This window comes from Perissodus microlepis, chromosome 1 (assembly GCF_051167445.1).
Source record: "Perissodus microlepis isolate ML-2025 ecotype Zambia chromosome 1, ASM5116744v1, whole genome shotgun sequence".
Lineage (NCBI taxonomy): Eukaryota > Metazoa > Chordata > Actinopteri > Cichliformes > Cichlidae > Perissodus > Perissodus microlepis.
Window position 1 is genome coordinate 26,963,768 of NC_140461.1, and position 21,116 is coordinate 26,984,883.

General features: G+C 40.2%; 1 protein-coding gene across 3 annotated transcripts; it reads right to left on the reverse strand.

The window, feature by feature from the left end:
- Positions 1 to 6,396: 6,396 nt before the first annotated feature.
- Positions 6,397 to 21,116, reverse strand: LOC146393958 (phosphorylase b kinase regulatory subunit alpha, liver isoform). 3 transcript variants are annotated; one of them, XM_084927085.1, is made up of 33 exons: positions 20,823 to 21,116; positions 20,617 to 20,706; positions 18,785 to 18,943; positions 17,919 to 17,966; positions 17,572 to 17,740; positions 17,347 to 17,429; positions 16,884 to 16,964; positions 16,686 to 16,784; positions 16,454 to 16,600; positions 16,296 to 16,349; positions 16,023 to 16,145; positions 15,814 to 15,909; positions 14,355 to 14,462; positions 14,067 to 14,145; positions 13,516 to 13,650; positions 13,314 to 13,423; positions 13,061 to 13,205; positions 12,785 to 12,863; positions 12,547 to 12,698; positions 12,284 to 12,454; positions 11,483 to 11,592; positions 11,246 to 11,382; positions 10,991 to 11,153; positions 10,434 to 10,513; positions 10,273 to 10,351; positions 10,059 to 10,188; positions 9,833 to 9,934; positions 9,487 to 9,605; positions 9,312 to 9,335; positions 8,802 to 8,855; positions 7,747 to 7,980; positions 7,470 to 7,670; positions 6,397 to 7,389 (listed from the first exon to the last, which is right to left on the reverse strand). In XM_084927085.1, the coding sequence occupies exons 2-33, from the start codon at positions 20,692 to 20,694 to the stop codon at positions 7,216 to 7,218; spliced, it is 3,723 nt and encodes a 1,240-aa protein (XP_084783211.1). In that variant the 5' UTR covers positions 20,695 to 20,706; positions 20,823 to 21,116; the 3' UTR covers positions 6,397 to 7,215. The 3 variants fall into 3 exon arrangements, with proteins under 3 accessions (XP_084783211.1, XP_084783296.1, XP_084783342.1); XM_084927170.1 differs by lacking the exon at positions 9,312 to 9,335; XM_084927216.1 differs by lacking the exon at positions 8,802 to 8,855.

The following is a 21,116-nucleotide window of genomic DNA, read 5'->3' on the forward strand; positions in this document are numbered from 1 at the left end:
AATTTATGATACAAACATTTTTAAACAATTTGTGTTTCAGTTTTGTTAGTGTGGGGTTTTTTTCTAATGGTTATGTTCAATGTTCCCTCTAAGCTGCGCGCGTGCGCAATTGCGCACTACTGGCACGGTCTCTGCGCACAGAAAATCTGTGTTGCGCACAAAATAAAATCTAACCAGAATTGAAATTAAGATTAAAACTTTGCAGTGTTAGTCAGTAAGTCACTGGCTGCTCCCGTATGGGGTTAGAACGATGCCACCTTATCCCATAGTCCAGCCAATGATGCGATTCACATTCGTATATACGCAGCTAATCAACGTTGTTGACTGGCTATGACAGCGTCCTTATGTGCCGACACCGGTGTTTTAGCTAGCAAAGCGGCGTGGCTGATGTGGAGTGAAGCCACGTTAATGACAACGTGTACAACCATTGGAGATGTGAGCAGGACAGACGGAACAACTGACGGAAAAAGTGTGGACTTTATACCAGTTTTTAAATTGTGTTGATAGGCCACAAACCAGAGTTATGATAAAATTATATGCAATGTTTGGTTTTCTTCCTGAATATTATCATTGTTTATATTTACTGTGGGAAGAAACGGTAAAAACGGCGTTTTATAAGGAAAACCTCGAAAGCGCTCCCCGTATGTGAGCAAAACATCCCCCACCCTGTCCTATTGGTCGAAAAATGTACCATGTCAACCAATCAAAAAATGATATGGCAACATGGCATTTAGTTGTTTAGGGAGCGGGAAGTTTTAGGAGTGACGGCGGTGTTTTGAGATGTGAGAGATTTGCGATGTTTAGCGCAAATCTTGTGTAGTTAGTGTGTAGTGTAGTCAATAGTTTTGTTGTGTGCGTCAGAACAATGAGGCGACTGCTGAATGTTACAGGTGTTACAGCAGTGATACATCTCCTGTTGGCAGGCCTGCAGGTATCAGGCTGTTGTTCTCCTTTATCTCATAGTGGACATAAATTATTTTTTGGAGTGGCACAAATGATTTGTGTGGCATCAGATTTGATGCAGAACAGCTGATTGTTCTGTAAATAGTTTGAAATGTTTATTTAAAAAACGCCTTGGCTGCATGTTTAGACAAACAGCTGCAAAAAACTTTGTTGTTTGCAAAACTGAGTTACTTTTTTGAAGAAGTAACTATATAATTAATTGCCCAGCATTGGTCATTACATACTGTATTTTGCAGACAGAGAGTTACAGGACTCTCTCCCAGACCACAGACTCATAATACAAGTCAGAGCAAAAAAAAAAAAAAAAGTTGTGTTTTCAAAATTGGAGTTCAAGTTATTTTTACTTCTAATAGTGTTAACATACTACACAGGTCATGAACAAGATGTTTTTAAATTTTCATTGTAAGTGGGATAAAACAGTTTATTAAAAGTAGTCTAACATAAATGTAAATACTGTAATTTGATTATTTTAATAAACCATGTAACTTGGATGGATTCGATGCTGGCGTGACCACAGTGCACACATCTGATGTCGCTCACAGTGGTCCACTGGATCGCTCAGGGAGTTTGTGTGTTCGCTCAGACACATAAAAAATTAGAGGGAACATTGGTTATGTTGTCGTTAAATGTCACCTTGGCACACTATAATACTATGTAAAAGTTATATGAGCGCTGTTAAGTAATCAGTATGATTTGATGGTTTTTTATTATTATTTCTTAAATTGTAAAATATAAGTGTCCAGTGGGAGGTCCCTAAATTATTTGTCCAAAACTATAAGATGTTTAGTTAAATGTATTCTTGTCTCCACCAGAGTCCAGAGATTGAGAGTACGCTAGAAACTGCTTTGGCATCAGTTGTATACACACATTTTCTCTTCATTTACTAGTTGGTCTAAATAACTATTGTTGGGTTTATCTAGGCACAAACCCCGCTGGAAGACGAGACACTCAATAACTGCACGACAAAACAAGGCAAGACAGAGCTCTGTTGTCTTTGTGGCTCGCGAGGGAAGTCAGCCCAGGCCTTCACCTGTCCTTAGCCAACTTCGACTGATTCCTTCGCTACAGCCCTTTTTATTGTCAACAAGCAATCATTCATGAATATGCAATTACAAATACACGTTACATTCTTAAGCAGTCATATCTGAACAACATCAGTGTCTGTATTCTGTGTGTGTAGGTGCATGTATGTGTGTGTGTGTTTCCAGCCATACCATACATAGACATATGACCTTTCAATGAACTTAAACTGTGTGTATGAGGTATGCAGAAAAGCAGAAGTAAGCGTCTTGCTAAACATAAAAACAGGGACTTGCAATTGGTCATATCTCAAATGAACATTTAAAGGTGTGAAGTCTTGCACCTCAAGAAACAGAACATGGTCCATTCCAAATGTATAACATAGCTCGTCTCTGCACTAAGCTGCACTCTAAATAAAGAAAGCACATTTTGTCAGCACAGACACAGATAAAGGAAATGTTAGATGGTTGAAAATAAATCCTCTGACTGTCCGGCCTTTTCTTCATAATGATAGCCATATTAGGACACATAAAGGCAATGATTATATATCTATATATTTTAGCACAAATGACAATATAAGAAATATCAATTCCAACAACTATAATTATAGAAAAAATAAGGAGTGTGTATTTTTATCATCATAATTATAATTATAATAAATTATTATTATTATTATTATTATACTTGCTTAAATTTGAAGCAATTATATGATAAAAGGAGAGCGCTTGAACGCACCACGGTAATTTGACAGATTTTACACACAGTATTTGAAAGCAGCACAACTGTGTCGACAGAGCAGCGTTCAACTGCATTTTAGAAGCAAACAACACACAAAAAAGCTAATGTTGGTGAAGAAGAACAGGGACACAGGCCATAGATCTTTTCAGATACCAGTGACATGGGATTTGTAGTGTGCTTATCAGACCAGTCTCTGGTAGCAGTTAGCGAAAACCTTTACATCACAGTAGCACTGTTATGCTGCCATCTTTCGGGGAAATTATGTCATTACACCGGTATGAGGTTGGGTATAGGTGGATTTGTTGTTTTTGCTCGTGGGTTTTTGCAAACAGTCAGAAATGTCCACGAGCTGCAGTGAGTTAACATTTTGCACAAATGTTATTCAATTCCCAATGTTTGTTTGTTTGTTTTGTTTGTTTGTTTTATCACATCTCATCCTGGTAACGTTTTTATTTTTTATTTTATTTTTTATTGGAATCAAAAAGATTTTTTTTTTTTTACAAATGTTTTTCACTTTTTCTTGTTTTTTTAATGTTTTACAAAATTTCAGTTATGAAGCACTTTGCAACTTTAAGAAAATAGCTATATGAATATAGCAATTTGTAATACAATATTTATATTTTCAATTAACGCTTTATCTGGCAAGGAATCGTAAACAGTTACTTGATTTGCATCTTAACAATGACCTTTTTTTTTTAGGAAAGATAAAAGGTAACAGTCTTGTAATATCCTCCAGTAACTCTCTAGGGTTGTGAAATTTGCCGTGTGCAAGCATTTCAAGTTCCTAGTAAAAGGTTAAAAGCTGCAAAATAGCAAACTTAGTAGGTCTGAGATGGTCTGACTTATGTCTTATATTCAAATCGGGCCTGCATATGACTAGGACAATTTTGTAAGTCTCTAATAAAAGATGGGACTGTTTTGAAAAATGAATATGGTTCTGGACATGCACACTTTGAGTCTTAGATCTTTATGATGCCAAAATGCATCAGCAGCTACACTACCCTGCTGTTCAATTCAATTTTATTTATATAACGCCAAATCACAACAACAGTTGCCTCGAGGCGCTGTTCAAACCTTCTGTTTGCTAAGAGAAGTTGCTCAAAAGGAAGTTGACTTGGAGGGTGATATAAAAGCTTGTTATAGAGAGTGAATGTGCACGGGTTGCACCAAAGTTCAGTACAAAGAATTACTGTCAAACGTGAATCATGTAATCATGATCTAGTAGTCCATGAGGATTTTTATAGAGTTGGAAATTAGCACAATAAGTCTCCCTTAATCTTTAATGTAGTTTTTTTTAGTTATATCAGTTCTTCTGTTATACAGAACTGACACCCTAAACAATGAAGGCTGTTCCCAGATGTGTTCCTACTCCCACTAAATTCAAAGTTCTGGCCAGGCCCAAACCAGGACTCGGTGACACTGCTGACCTGGAGTTTTGCTGCTCGATGACCAGTGAACAGTTGTTGTTTTTCTTCCTCTCTAGATGCCCTCGGGCTCTTTCTGATTACACAACAGTGTGCACTGAGGCATGTTACAGCACCTCAGGGAAGCTCCTTAACATGTTTTATGTGTTTATGTCTGCTCCCTGATACCCCATAACCTTTGAAGGCTACCAGTGGACATAAACATATGCAAAGAAAGGGCACATGTGCAGAAAATTGTTAGTGTGGGAAAACTGAAGAGGAAGCGAGCAAACATCTTTGCTATGGCTTGTTTGTTACAAACCACAACAGCAGGCAAGCATGGAGACACATCAATGAGATTTCAGATTCCAGTTTGATTCAGAGCAGTGTGGGACATGATCAGCTTTTATCTTCTGTCTAAATGTAGATTTAGCTGAGCTGCTGCAACATGTTTTGGCTCTTTTAAGTGTGGCTGCAATGAAGGCTAACTCATGACCAGGCCTGCTGTACAGGTGTGTGAGTAGCTGTGTGTATTTGTGCACTTGTGACTGTTTCTATCATTTATGTCGATGAACATTGCATAGTACAGCACTTTCCAGCTTTCCAGATGTGGTTGAGTGCCTATTGCCTGCAGCTGTCACAGATTCCGTGTTTGGATATGCTAACACTCCTGGGAGCTTCCACTGCCTGTGTCCTGTAGACCAGCGGTCTCCAACCTTTTTTGCGCCACGGACCGGTTTATGCCCGACAATATTTTCACGGACCGGCCTTTAAGGTGTCGCGGATAAATACAACAAAATAAAACTAGTACCGGTACCGAAAAAAAGAAAATTTATTCATAACACACGTGAAAAGACCCAGGAAAACCGAGTAAGCGATAAAAACGATAACAAAATAACGCTGAAAAACGATAAAAACCCTGAAAATCATACATTTCACACCTGAGCCTCAACTCTCGCGGCCCGGTACCAAACGACTCACGGACCGGTACCGGTCCGAGGCCCGGGGGTTGGGGACCGCTGCTGTAGACCACAGCCTTCAGATTGCAGATAGCCTCTGCCAAGGTTGCAGAACATTTGCTTGATATAACTTACTGAATTGATTAACTATATTACTGAGCACAGCTTAAATACTGTTTTTCACCAAAGTTTAAAGCAAACACTAACATTAGTATAGACTTCATGCACGCAGACTTTAGGCTTTAAATAAGAGTCCCACATTAAAGCCTGGAGTTTGTCAGCAGTACAGTAGCTGCAGATTGTGCTGTCTCCATTTCTGTTCACCTTGTATCTCAGAGTTTTAGCACAACTCTGGGTCATACCACCTGCAGAAATACTCTGATTATGCAGTGGTTGAATGTAGTAGTGTTGGGCAGGAGGAGTACAGAGCACTAGTGGATGATTTTGTGGTGTTGTCTTGGGAAAATCAACTGTTTCTGAATGTGAATAGGACCAGAGGACAACTGTGCGACCTGTTCCTGGGAAAGGATCTTGATGTGGGGAAGGAGTAAAGTCCCAGGGTACTGTTGTGGTGAGCACAGCTGTGGACTAAATAAAGTATTTTTCATCTTATTTCATGATCATGTCATGCAAAAATTCAAACTGTAGACAACTGTGAGTTGGTTTTTATAGTAGTGAGTTGGTTCAAAGCGATTGTACTTCACTTCTTGATAAAGTCACAGCAATGTGGAGAAGTCCTATTTTGCGTCCAATGAGCCACACTGTCTTGTGATTTTTAAAGTGGTCTTGAGAAATAGTTCTCTGGGCTTTCTGAAGATCTTTCCATTTTTCTTTGGACATTAGCTGCTTTTTCACATTAACTTTTTTTTTTTACCTGACCATTTTCAGAGGAATGCTTTTTTAAATTTAAGGTATTTAACACTCATCTATGAATCACTAAAGCATAAAAAAGGCACCTAACTGAATTAACAAACCGGTGTTGTGTTTACACATAATAGAGAAATTAGCAAACAACCTATTTTAAATTGTATCTTGAAAAGAAACAGTGACACTGAGCCATCATTAACTGCACATGTGGTTACTCTACTGCGCTACTATTGCAGATAGAAACGTCAGCAAAAAGAGGCCTACTATAATTTCAGCAGCTGGGAAAACAGACTAGACACCCACTGCTAGTCTATGCCAAGGAAAACACCTGGCCAACTTCCACCTGTTGGGTAGTCGTTAACTTACTTTTGCTGTAAATTAATTACTACATTGCAGTCCTTTCTGTGAAACAAGAAAATGGATGTGCATATTAAAAAAGACACATGAAAGCTTTTTTTTCTTTCTTTATTTCACACTAAATGAACAAACCTTTAGTATATGTTGAGGTAAAGTTGACCAGACATATCAGTAGCATAACCCTGGAGATTTGCAGAAATAGACAGATTTTTATTCTTTATACACACAACACAGATTAAAAAAAAAACTGTTCCCAAACAGAGTATTGTTAGTACTAAAACATATTTGGCTGCAATGAAAACAAAATAATAAAGAACATGGAAACTATCACACTTAAAAATAAATACATGTGTTGTTATGAACGTGGTCATGTGTGAGTGAAAAGCTAATCTGGGGCCACAAGTTGTAAATTTTACTTGTTTTTCCCACATATCTGGGGAATTATCTCATTAATTACAGCAGAACAATAAATTACGATGTTACTAAGTAAAAAATAGATAATAACAGCAGAAATGGATTTGATTTATGAGGAATAAGTAGTGCACATATGATTGACATTCCTCTGGTAAATGCTGAGCCTGAATAGAACTGTAACATACGATAAATTACAAGACAGACAAGAGTAAGATTGTAAGTGTCATAAACATACGTCTGAGCAGCACGTTCACAAAATAAATAGGTTTACGGTCTAGACTCACAAAGACGAAATAAACTGAAATACAGAGGTCTGCACTGGCAGCTAAGGCTACGATGTTAGATCAGTTATATGAGCGCTTCACAGCTTATTAAAGAGTATACTTACAAGCACCGCATGAACAGTATGAGGTGATAACGGGAAGTTAGTTTTATGAAACATGCCTCTTCGGGTGTTTATAGAGTCTGTTAATAAAACACACCAGTCTGCCTATTCACTGCATCAGGCAGCTGGAACTTGGCAGGAAGTCCTGGACGTAAGTGACTGCTGCTTTGGAGAGATAGGTCATGGTGCCATAGCTACCACTAGGAGCGCTGTCGTAGAAAAAGTTGCAGATTCCGGTTGCTGGGTCCTTCTCAAGGAAATACTCACTGGCGCCGTGGGATTTCTAAAGATGAAGAGGTAATGCAGCGTGAAGCCCAGTGAACGAATACTTGCAACAGACCAAAAACCTTTCTCTGTTAGTACCTGGTCACTGAGGAAAAGGTCATTGGCCAAATGCAAGACGCGATCCACGTGGATGATGCCGCCGATGATGTCCACGTCTACGTCCGCTATCAGGCCCACAACCATCACAGTCTCCACTAGCAGCTGCCGGTACTCTGGCTGAGGGACGTGGTTCAGCACAGATTCAACCTGCACTGCAAACTTAATTTCTCCTGCTGTCATCTAAACAGAAAACACAGAATTTAAACACACACATATGCAAGAAGACCAAATCTGCAGCAGGTCTGCGAGTATCTACCTCTCTTGTGGTAGAAGAGGGTAACACGTATCCGTCGATGGACAGACCGTGGCACTTCTGCAGGATCTTCCACACCTTTTGGTAGAAACCCATAGGTACTCTGTTGATGGCACCATCTAGCCTGCGTCTCCTCAGCCACTGGCCTTGCCTCTCCTCCCAGTGCAGCTGGGCGTCTCCTGGACAAGTGCTCACCGGGGACAGCATTCCACTGGGAGTGGAAGGGCTACTGCACCGCTGTAGTGAGCCAAAACATGTAAAAAAGGTTGAAATATTGGAGCACTTTTTTTTTCGGCTCACCAGACCACAAAATGATAGCTTTTCCACCTTTCATGCAGTTATCCATGCATACTGACACTCCATCAAACTTGGCAAAAAAGCACTTTAGTATATATGCTGAAGGACAAGGCTGCTATTATTATATTATTGGTGTTAATGATAAATACTCTAAAGAGCTTACTAACTAGTGTTGTAGCCGTAGTAACAGCCTAATATAGCTTGTGCCTTTACTAATTATCTTCCAAACAGAAATGATACTGTATAATGTTGCAACAGCTGCCACATTGCTTCATTATGATAAACACACCCAGGGTTATTTTTGTCAAGCTATTATAAATGCAGACGTCTCCCAGACCCAGAGATTTATGATCACAAGCTACCCCAGGCTTCGGCCACAGTAGAGCCCGTGCTGATATGACATCAAATAAAAACGTTTTAACGTTGTTTTTAACATAATGCAAAGACTTGGAATCTTGTCTTGATATGTACTGTTTCATCATTTATAAATAGATGAAAGTTATCAATCGACCTCTAACACACTATACTTGTTAGTTGGGTACATTTGTGAGAGATTGTGTTCTCATTAAAACCGTTGTTAATAATAATAGATTACAAAATAACAGCATCCTCATCCTTAAATCAGTAAAGCCACGAGTAAACTGTAAGATATCTACGTAAACTATGAAATCCGAATGGAGTTTGCTTGGTCTACACATACTTCCTATTGCAACCTTAAAACAAATAAGGTGACATGAAGCAGGCGAGGTGAAATGGTTTACCGTAGAGCGAGGAGATGTGACATTGCTACTCAAGGAAAAACCGCCACTGAAGATCTACACATGGATATGGATGACAGATGACAGAGAACAGTTTGAGATGGTTCACACGGCTGTTGCACTGCAAATATGATGGCGCTGGCGCCACACAGAGCAAGGGCATGGGTAAAAATTACAACAGAGCTGCGAAAATCAGCACACGAGAAAGACTGCTGTAAGCAAAACGATAGCTGGACAGGGCTGATCACAACAGAAATCCTTTAACAAACAAACCATGCCAATCCATGACCAAATGCTATAACAAGATGGGTTATGGGGGTGGGGGGAAAACAGCTTAATGAAGGTCTGGACTGGTTCATCAAACTGCAGAAAAGTTATCTGAAGTCCAAGTCTTGTTCTCCTACTGTCATGGGATGGGATGAGAGTCACTCCAGCTATGGATTTAGACTGATTTAGTCATTTAGACCAAGGTCAGAAAAAGTCACATGCTAGATATTATTAAAGTCAACCCACACTTGTAGGGCGAGAGTCATCCAGCTGCAAAAAGAGAAGAACAGTGTCATTATACTCACAGATAGATAGATAGATAGATAGATAGATAGATAGATACATAAAAAGGCACTTGAAGGAGATGAAATATATATACTTAAATTACAATACTTAGAATTCTATGTCCTATTATTCCCACCTGTTTTATCTCACTCTTTAGCTTGTGTATTCCTGTGCGTTCAGTCTTTGTAGCTCCTGTGTGACCTAGTTCATGGATGGATATCGCAGGGCTAGTGGCTGCAGACTGGATTGGGCGCACTGATGGAAAAAAACAAGAGTCACAGATCAAAGATTCAGGATTGTTTAAGGGGAAGTCAAATACATTTTTTCCTGATTAATCATTTTAAGTAACAAGGTTCCTGATCTGGTGTAGAATACATAGACTCTGTGTGAGAACAACAAAATATATGACCATGATTATTACAAAGGTGTTCAGCTGTTCCTGACGGATGAGGGATGGATGCATAGGGAACAACAAAACTCACTGCTTCTCTCCACCCCAAATTCTTTGCCACTGAGGATGTGATGCAGTAGGTTCTTCATGCCAAATGGACTCAGGCTCATCAAACTCTCTGACGCCTCCTCCCCTACAAAGACATTTCAAGCTTTTCATATTGCACACTCTGCAGACTTAATTCCTTTGCCCAACCACTCGGTTATGCGTGCATGTGCATGTGCATGTGTACGTTGTGTTTGGGTGTTTTTTCCTACCAGAACAGTGCAGGCTGCGAGCTAACTCAGTGGCCATCACTTGCATGATGAGTCCTATCCTGAGTCTGAGCATGTCCCCGAACAGAGCGGGCTGGGAGCGCACATACATGGCTAGATACACCATGATTTCCTACATGACAGACACACACAGTTCAAGGCTGTAAGATTGGTGTGTGAAAGAATTATCAGACAGTCCAAACGGTGACTGATTTACCTGAGTGACCACTGCTACACTGATGTCCTGACCACTGGCTTCGTAGATGAGGTTGTTTAACTCATCTGGCGGAAGAGGGCTGAAAAGAATCAGGACAGAGACCTTGGATTATTATTGGAACATTTCTTCAGCCACACTGTTTTACTGCAATAACGGCTTACACTGTGATCACTCTTTCCCTGGGTTGAGGAGGTAGACCTACAGTCAGCTGCTTGTGATGGGAAATCAGATCTGTGCAGGCCTGCAGAAAGGACAAATACATGTGGAATGAATTATTAATAAATGGCCATGGACACTGTTGATCCTGTTCAAAACACACCTATTAGGAACTTCCTAAATCTTACTTGCAGCATGAGTGAGTGACTGAAGCTGTTTGTTGCAGGAGGAATAGGGTAGGTCAACAAACAGACAGCAATGATTCAACAACACTGGATCAGAACAGAGTCCAGATATCTGATCACAGTGACTGATCCACGTGGAAGATACCAATGACATGGCTAAAGACTGAATATATAAGTATACATGATTTATGATATATGTTTGTAAGGTCAATTTGTGGCTACATGTGGAATGGCATCATCATGCTGTTGGTGGTAGTGCTGTCTTACTACTTAGGTGTCCAAGTCAAGCACATAATCTCTGCTGCAAGTTGCTGACACACTTAGTTTAAAATAATCTCTAACCAGGTGCTAAGCCACCTTTTTCCTAAGACACTGACCTCAGCGAGGACCTCCACCCTCTTGCGCAGTATTCCAGAGATGTACCTAATGAGCCCCCACTCTTTGCAGGCTCCGGCTTCTACGTACAGCTCCTCCAACAGTGATCGCACACTGACCCCATCCTGCCCAGGACCTGACAACTCCACCAGCCAATCAGCTCCTCTGCTCAAGAGAACAAAAACACACGATGGGCAATTACAAAAGCAGCATTTTTTAATCAAATGTTTGCTCTACTTTTGTCTTGATGATCATACTTCATCACATAGAGAATGTAGAGGATGTCAGCCTGGTCCTGAAGAGTGGGGCATTCTTTTAGCTGCCTGACCAATGCTGCAAAGTCTGTGTTGCCCTGAGAGTCTCGCGGCAGATGAAGATCAGCAGCAGAGTGTGGCTAGTAAAGGAAAAGTGCCAGGGTTAGACAAATGTACTCATAGCAATACTGAAGTCATGAGAGAAATGAGTTTGCTGGTGGAAGGATGTGCTGTGCCTACCTTGTGCTGTTTCGCCTGTGGGCCATGCTGAGGATGAGGAACATCAAGAAGGTTGAGAGATTTGCGATGTTTGCTCTTGACCGGAGTCACAGGCAGATACATGGAAGACTCTGAAAATACGTGTCATTAAAATGGAGCATTAAAAAGAGAGTCTCTGCTTTTTAACACACTGGCAGCTTATTACAAAAAATGCCTTTTAAGGTCTCTGCTTTGCTGTTAAACAGGGAGGACACCTTTGATTATTACTGGATTATTATTAGAAAATTCCTTCAATCACAGTTTTTACTGCAGTAACAGCTTGCACTGTGATGACTTGTCCCTTGGGTTCAGGAGGTAGACCAGACCTGTGCAGGTTTGACAGGCTTGACAATGGCTTAGTGTTTTGACAAGATTTGTTACTTTGATGTCAAAAAAATCTAACATCAGTATTATTATATCATTACAGACTGCTTATAAAAGATGGCTTTGCTAGGAGGGTGAAGCCAGTGCTCGTGTGCCATAAACCTGCCTGTCCTTCTAATGGCCAGCAGGGGGCGAAAAACAATTGAACTAATTGAAATGACGTTCACAAGAAAATTACACAAGTCCTTGCTTAATGTGTGACCTCAGCAAACATTTTCAGTCACACTGACACCATGCTTGTCTCAAATAAACAAAACAACCAAAACGCTCAAGACAAGGCTTCACAAAACAATTGGTGACATTGTGGTGACCACATCCATCTTTTAAATACACACTATGGTTAGTGTATCTGCACTAGCATGAAAACTAGCATGGTCATTACATTGTTGAGAAACTCACTGGGAACGTTCAAGCCCTGGACCTGCGCCATAAAAGACAGGATGTCTCTTGTGGTATGTTCTGGACTGAAGACATGGTGCTGCCCCCTCTGGATGGGAGGAAGATGGCACTTGGTAGTGGTGCTGTGAAGGAGCTGGGTGAGGTACTGGTCAAATACATCTTCTGAGTCCTCTAGAGTTAAATCGAATTGAACCATGTTTACACACAGGACAAATTAATCGTGCCACTCAACTGCTGTACAGTCTTGGACAATAAGTAATTACCCGAGGGACGACAGATATTATACTCCTCTCCATATCCATCATCATCATCGCCTCCATCCTCAAGCAATATGTCATCATTCTCTTCATCCAGGAAGCTGAGACGAGTGTGAAAAGAAGTGGTCTGGACACTGGAGACGTCTGACATCTGCACCCTGTAGTGGTCAGCCAAAGTACTCAGACACAAACTTTATACAAAAGTCACATCATCTGTTGTTTTAAGCTATAGAGGGAAACAAACCTCGCTCCAGCAAAATAGCCATCCTGTAGTTTCCTTAGAGTTGACAGGATACATGAATCAATTGTTTCTCCATCTTCATCTAGACAGAAAAAAGATGGACATTCATCAGGTAAAAAATTAGGAGCTACTCACAGTTCATGTGTTCAGCAGTGACATCTCCTGTTTGAACATGCAGTCTAAACATCTAAGTTTATTTTTTATATTAGCTAAAAAATACAGTACATTATTAATTATATTATGTAGAACAATTACAGACTGATATGCTTTGGTTATTACCCAGCATGCTACGGGTGATTGGGAATGTGAGCGTGGGCCGCCCTGTCATCCTCCAGCAACAAGAGAGATAGGCCAGTTCGGTCCGTAACATCTCCACAATCATCTGGTTGTCCAGAGCCAGATAGAAATGGTGCAGATCCAGAAACTGAACAAAGGGGGCCCAAGCAGAAATAAAGAAATTCAAATATTTATTGTTCAATTATTAATGTTAATGTAGCTAACATAACAAGGTCACAACATGCCCTAGTTTTACCTGAGGGGTGAATATGTAAGAGCGATTTCGGATCTCGTAGAATTTGGATGTTCCCAGGACACCAATGTGTCTGTACGGCCGCCCACTCAGATTCAGCTTCTTGCTGTTCCCTGTGGCAGAGACACCAGATGGTACTCTTATTTATTTTAATATGAACTCACATGCACAGCTGTACACTGTAAGGAAAAGAGTGCTCGTTTACCCAGTCTAACATAGACATGGCTCAGGATGCGAGCTGGCATGACCCTGATGGGCAGAACTTCTGCCATCGTCTGTACCTCGATCCCCAGATCTCTTAACAACTCCTGGATCTCCTCTGACTCTGCTAGAACACAAACTAAAAAAAACAAACATATAAAAAGCAATTTAGATATTTAAAGATTTTTAAAAGATATTAAAAATATTGGTAGTTCAATATCTGGCTGCTCCAGTCTGGATGCCAAATATCCTGGGGCAAGTTACTAAACCCAAGTTGCTCTCCGATGCATTTATTGGAGTGTGAGTGTTAGATAAAAAGCATTTAAGCATAAAAAAGTGCTTGTATGAATTGGTGTGCACATTGGTGCATTGGTGTGTACAAAAAATATGCTGACTTTAGAGCATCAGAAATGACTAATTTCAGAAATGTGACATTGGTTACTGAAGCTGAAAGTCCCTCTATTTTCAAAGCAGTGTTTAGTTAATATCTTACTTAATGTACCAGACTTTAACTCTCAGCCCATATCAGTTGTTTCCTACAAATTAATCACCAACCTTGTACCACAACATCTGGTTTGAAGCTTGTAGAGAATCTCCTGTTGAGCGGATCTATCTCTCCTGGTGCTAAAAAACCCTTAATCCGAAAAGAAAAGGCAAGACGAAGCAGAAGATTTATAACATTCGTTGAATGCTTATGCGTATAAAAAGTGAGGTGGTTTTTGTGTATTAAAAGTCTGTTAGAATACTGCATTATTCCCAATTTGTCTGCCATACACATATCGATAACAAACAGTTGCCTTGTGGCTAACTAACATTTAAGGTAGTGTGTAGCTCAGGACCTACCTCAGCCAGAAGGCACCCCAAGATGTAGAGTGACTGTCCCCACATGTGTGGCAGCTGACCCATGGCTACCCTGTCTACTGAGTGAGGATTGCTATACTCCTCCTCAACCTGCAAGAGTTACATTTTTTTTGGTATCTTAATAAACAGATATATACACTGAAACAGTCCCTGTCTTTGTCACAACAGGTAAACAGAACAGCAGGGAGCAGACACAGTCTGGAGCTAATATTTCTACCCAACAGATTGACAATGTATGAGTAAAATTAGCAAAAATAACCCTTAGGTGAACAAAACTACAACTTTATAGAATATAGATGATGACAAAAACAGGGAAAAGAGTATTAACCGCAGCAATTAGCTAATTAGCAAATGCTAGTATGCTAATGTTCCCTAATTAGCGCTAAACCATCATTAGTTAGCTAATTTTTCACTTGTCTAAAATTTGTCATTAAACAAAGTTTAATGACTTCTACAAACTATTTTGTGAAACGAGAATAGAACAAATAGTAAATATATAAATAATAAATAAAACATTTTTTTGGCACAACCATTTTTTTACCTTTTGATTTTTAGAGGACAATGCAACTAATTATGGTTAAACTTCATACTGAAAAAATATAAAATAATACACTACAATAGCATTGCACATGTAAAAGCTGCTCCTATGGCATATGTGTCATATTACAACAGACATTTTAAAAGTATTCTTCATGAAAGACTCAATTTTGTATCTTTGATTAAGTTTCTTTAGACTAATTTACAGCACAATCTTGAGTCCCCCATCATTTTGTATATTTCACTAGGAAAATGGGAAAAAGGTGCAGTGATTTAATTGAAATATATGCCAAAGAAATATAGTAGACAAAAAAAAAGAGTTTGTACATTTCTAATAAGCTTCTTTCGTCCTCCCCAGATAGTAACAAAATGCTTCAAGATATAATTTATCTTTCTTTTTTTTTGCCAAGTTGTCTGTTATGTGTTGATACAACACAGGTTCATCCCTTGAGTTATTTGCCTTTTTATGCCAGAACGATTCACAGGTCAGTAACAACAAACCATAAAAAGCATTTCTCTGAAAATGGTCAGGTATGAGGACTGGACTGAAAAAGAGGATGCCAATGACCAAAGACAAACTTCGAAAGATCTTCAGAAAGCTTAGAGAATTACTGCTCAAGACCGCTTTAAAAAATTACCAGTCTAACAAAACAAAGCAATGAAAGGTGGATTAAGTCAGACCATGACACAATAATGTAGCCCTTACTATGAGAAAGGGTGCATATATCTGTCAAAATGTGGGACCATGTTTAAAAATGGCTGTAATTCCTACATAGCTAATGCAATACTTTTGTTAATACTCTTAAAACACACATTCATTTTAAAATATAACCCATACTATGGTGGTGTACAGAGGTACTAACTGCACTAACTGTATGTTGTGCTCTCCGTGAGTCTAGGATACCTTGTCAGGAGGAACAGAATAAAGTTCAGGCACCAACTTAATGCCATTCTTCCCTCTGATTAAAACACCCTCCAGTGCTTCACGGTACTCTTGCACCTGTACAAAAGCAAATTTGTTGTTATTGTTAAAAAAGCCATATCCAAAATGACTCAATGATTGTGTGAGTACAGCAGAAAGTGCATATGAACCAGTGTCTTTGGTTGCTTTACCTGAACTTGATCACCAGCAAAAATACCATCCAGGATGAGGTAAGTCCAAAACACAGGCCACTCACACTCGATATTCTCAAAAAGCTTCAGCTCAGCAGGATCATAATGCAGCCGAGATGGATCCTAGAGAGAAAGATCAAGAGCTTACATAAGCTTTCCTGCAAAAAAAACATAAACATCTATACTCTTCACTAAAAAAGAGCACCTCCTCCCTGGGTTCACTGCTGTAATGCATTTACATGTCCCATGAGCCTTAATACTAGAATATATCACCTCTTTGGGACAACGATATCCGTCCCTGATAAAGCGACAGCAGCCATAGCGACCCTGAAATAAAGCAAAGAGTAGAATTTAAAGAGCGCAGGTTAAAATACCAAACTATATACTTTTCCTTTGCAGAAATGTCCTGCTTGCTTATGCTTTGAGTTCACCTGCAGTTTGCTTATGATCTCTGACTTCGTCACGGCCACCAGGTCAGCATCCTCCACAGCAAACGCAGGGAAAGAAGTAATGGACAGAAGACCAGCATCTATTTCCTTTGAAGTTGAAGCTCTTGGCAGCATGGAGCACAGAATAGACTGAAGGGGAAAAACAGCATGCTGAATACAAGAAAGACAAACAGAGGTGATGCTACCATAGCTAAAGGCTAATTAAAAATGATACCTGACAGTGTTCGACTTCATCAGGCAACACATGGATTACTGACTTCGGCCCTCCGTGAGCACCAAACAGATCCAGCTCATCTATAGCCTCAAGCGCTGCCTGCAACGTGCATACGCAGATTAATCCCTATATCCATGAATGGACAGTACAGTGTATCATAAATGCTGATAATTATTAAATAACACATATCCTTTGTACCTTAGCCATTCCTACAGAGCTGGCATTGAGCTCAGGAATGCCCTGGTTAGTCTTGTCACCTCGTTCCCACATTCCATAGTCCTGCAGTGGTAAAAATGGTCATGGCTTCATTTCTTTATAGCAACTCTCCAGTACTGAAACTCATCATGGCGCTGAAAAGCCTATTCCACTAATTTATCATTAAACTATGATAACAGAAACAAAACAAACAAACAAACAAACCTCTGACTTTTTACTACTAATTCTTCTTTCATTCATTGTTTCAAAAACCTGTGGTTACACTACCCTGAAGTCAGTCCAAAACCCAGAAGTGTTTCCAAACATCTGGACGTGTTACAGTAGAAGACTCGACATGCACATACTATGGGAGCAGCTTTTATTCTGTGTCTTTTCATTTAATTACTCATATGTCACCCTCCAGACACCACATACCCAAACAAGACCTCTAAAAAACATTACCCACCGCTACTTTGTAGGCAGCCTCTATGTAGAAGACCAAGTTTTGGATGAAGGCTACCTCGTCCAGGTTGGAAATGATACGAAGACCTGCGGGATAAGATAACAACTATGTTCAGTTCTGTTTTAACAAAGGAAAACGCATTCTTTACATGATGTTACAACACCAAGGCAAAGAAAAGGCAAAAATGATATATATACATAAAAAAAGCAGTCTGCATCACTATTGTACCTGAGGCTGTCATCTGTGCCAGCATCAGCAGGTAAATCGAGGTGGCGTCCACCTGGAGATGACCCCACTGATCATCCCTGACCACTGTGGCACAAGTGGGAGTATCATATTTGGCATGCAAGCAATCTTTTGTACTCTGGGTGTGTTTGAACTTCTCCACCTTGGCCACCTGGAAACACATGACCAAAGACTCATTGTTTTTTGTCTATAGCTTTAGCTAAGTTTATAATGAGTTTCTTCATAAGCTAATCAGCAACGTCAATAATTCCACAGTACAAAGCGACGTCATCAAGTTGTTTGTTTTGTTTGCCCAGCAGTCCAATACTCAAACCCAGGGTATATCTTACCTGTCTCATCATGCACTGCAGAAGCCCCTGCATCAGTTTCACCACACTCTGCCAGCAAACAAAAAGAGCTCTATCAGTAAACGGCAAAAATCTCACCGTGATGCAATTTACTTTCTATTTCTAGCAAGCTAGAAAGGAAACAGTTACAATCATCTCTTGTGGCTCTGTGTATTTATTCTCACATTTCCCACAAGAACCCGTGGAGGGGGGCTCGAGACTTTTGCAATGTGCTGTATTGTATCAAACAGGTTAGCAAATTTATCAGCTTGGACTATTAAACACTGACTCAAAGTTGCAAGAGCTAAAAATGTACTTAAAAAATTCTAACAGAACTATGAATTGGGGTTTTTTTTTCATACACATTAGATAATTTTTAGCAATTCTTTTAGTGAATCTTAATCAGAAATTTTTATCAGTGCTGGCCTGATTTTAAAGTTAGACATTATAACACCTTACTCTATAATTAGGGGCAGAGTGCTACTTGTTGATTGATGGCACTCAGTACATGCACTGTAGGTTGTATGTATGGGTGAAAGCCTGTGCATGTTCAGCATGTGCACTATGTTATGTCAGAATGAAATAATCCTTTCCTCTTTCTTTAATCCTCTTCTTTCTAAAGCCTACTAAAACGTTATGATCGCAGTGCTGACCAAAACAAATGTGATTCTTTTATATTCCCTTTCACTTCAAGCTATTTAAGAGTAAAACAATATTTTATGTTGAGCTAATGTGATACTTTAGCTTAACTAAAGCCCACATTCATTAAAGTTTTACCAAGTATTGCTATCCTCAAATATTTAACCCGTCATAACTGAAAGAATGCACAGGCCCCTTTTTCACTTGCTCTATTTATGTTGCAAACACACCTGCTCCAGTTCATAAGCTTTGGCCTTGTCTTCATCGCGGTCTGCATTCTTCCGGTAGGCCATTCCCAGCCCCCACACCGCCAGGACACTGTAAACATTATCCCTCACCCAGGCATCCTTCTTCTGCGCACTGGCAGGAAGAAGTCCTGTCACTGGATTCTGAAACCAAGACACATGTGACATGTTAACTAATAGTAAAGACAGGGGTGGTATGAAGGATACAGTTGTGGTCAATAGTTTACCTGCACTCATCATGAGCCTGAATGTGATCATAATTGTGATTTAGGGTTTTGTTTTGTTTTTTGAGAGTTGAATGATTGTACCACAAACACAAATCTTTAACATTTCTGAGGTCAGGGCTTTGGGAAGGCCTTTACAGAAGCTCCATTCCAAAACCAATTCTGGTGTGTTTGGGATCATTGTCCCGTTGGAAAACCCAACTGTGTCCAAGTTTCAACTTCCTAGCTGTTGATCTGGCGTGAAGCTGAAAAATTTGAAGATAGTCATCCTTCATTATTCCATCCACTTTGTGCAATGTACCAGTATCATAAGCAGCATTACAGCTACAGAGCATGATGCTACCACCACCATGCTTGACAGTTTGTAAAGTGTTCTTAGGTTTGAAAGCCTCAGCTTTACTCTCCCAAACATACATCTTGCCATTGTGTCCAAACAGCTCAATGTTTGTCTCATCTGACCATAACATTTTTCTCCAGAGAGTATTTGACTTATCCATGTGTGCTGGTGCAAATTTCGGTCAAGCTTGAAGGAGCAGGAGCTTTTTTCTATAATCCATGTGTGAAAGATCCACGACAAGACACACAGCTGCAGCTTTTTAGCTAGCTGCTGAACACTCCACCAGCGACTACAACGCACAGACAGGACCCAATACACACTTTAAGTCGACGAGGCGTGATTCTTCTTTGGCTATCACAGATTCATAGCTATTATTCTTATATGTGTTATTGTGATCTCCTATGAGCAGAGCTGAAATAGAATGAAAGCATTGTCCCACTGATTACAATTCAAACTGAAATTGTTAAAATGTATCAAAGTCATTTGACTGAAAGTTACTGAAAGTTAATGTGTGCCCAATAATAATAATACAGCAGTTGCAGTTTATATTTGGAGGAGCCTGAGACATCATTGTGTCACCCCTCCTCTCTCACTAAACATATACCCCGACGTGTCAGTATATGCTATGCCTGGAAAGCTGATGCTGTTTCCTATCAGCTGAGTACTCTCTGGGTCACAGTTTAGCATAGACAGCGGTTGATGGTGCCTCAATGTGAGCTCAAGAGCCAGTAGATAACAGTACATAGCTTTCCAGTCCTAAGCCTGTTCCAGTGCCTGAACTTTGGCCACACTTTGTTTATTTCTGTGCAGCTCACTTTTGGCTGAACCTTAACCTATATGGGCTACAAAACATGTCCATACCTAGCATGCTTCTGAAGGAGAAATCAAGGATATGTGCATAACTGAAATCCATAGCACTGGGTCCTGGTGTTGTCTCGTTTAAAGTTTACATGACTTAAACGTTCAAATGGACTATAGTGTCTGAAATAATGTATGAAAGTATTTCATATACAACCACGTACATTCTGCAACATCTAAACTAGTACACGGGTAGTAACGCATCAGTAACTGTAATCACAGTATGCAACATACTTCATTTTGAAATAAGTGCTTCCACATTTAGATCTTGAATTATTGCTTCATTCAAACGTTTCTCAGTAACATTGCGCAAAAAGGGGCCCTTACTCCACTCCACCTTTGCGGAAGTGCTCCAGCTTTACTGCGCTGCCTCGTCTCTGGTGTATGTCTGGACTCACCTGATGGCACAGGATAGTCTCCTGGACCAGCCGGGCATAGCCGTCCAGCCGCACTCCTGAGTTACTGCGACTCCTCATCCTCTCTGATCACTGCACACACAACGACAGTTTAAGTCTCAGCGACCGCTTAAAGCTCGGCATTTACTTCTTTGTAAACCACCGAACACCATCGACTCTCGCTTAATAACTTAGGTAGGCTGTCTTACCAGGCAGCGACCCATCCTCCCACTCCTGTTTCGCCGACTCGATCCCCGCAGAGGCTGCTCTGCTAGCGCTCGCTAGCCGGGTAGCATCCAGCTGTTTTTTTGACGATATCAACACGTAACATTAAGCTTGCAGCATGAATTTTCAGGCACACAGGACCACACGGCCCGGTCAAAGCGCCTGATAAGACGAATCAGGGCTCGCAGAAGACAGGACGTGAGGTCTCACAAACACAGAGAGGCTGGAGGGCAGAAACGTCTGTGAGCGACTGTACATCCAATCTGTAAAAAAAAAAC

Bases quoted from the DNA above. Each gene is read 5' to 3' on its own strand.
- LOC146393958 (XM_084927085.1), bottom strand. From the start codon at position 20,694: ATGAGGAGTCGCAGTAACTCAGGAGTGCGGCTGGACGGCTATGCCCGG. The intron at 18,944-20,616 runs GTGAGTCCAGAC...TCTTGGTTTCAG, and splicing joins AGACTATCCTGTGCCATCAG to AATCCAGTGACAGGACTTCT. The intron at 12,864-13,060 runs GTAATAACCAAA...TTTTCTGTCTAG, and splicing joins AATCACCCGTAGCATGCTGG to ATGAAGATGGAGAAACAATT.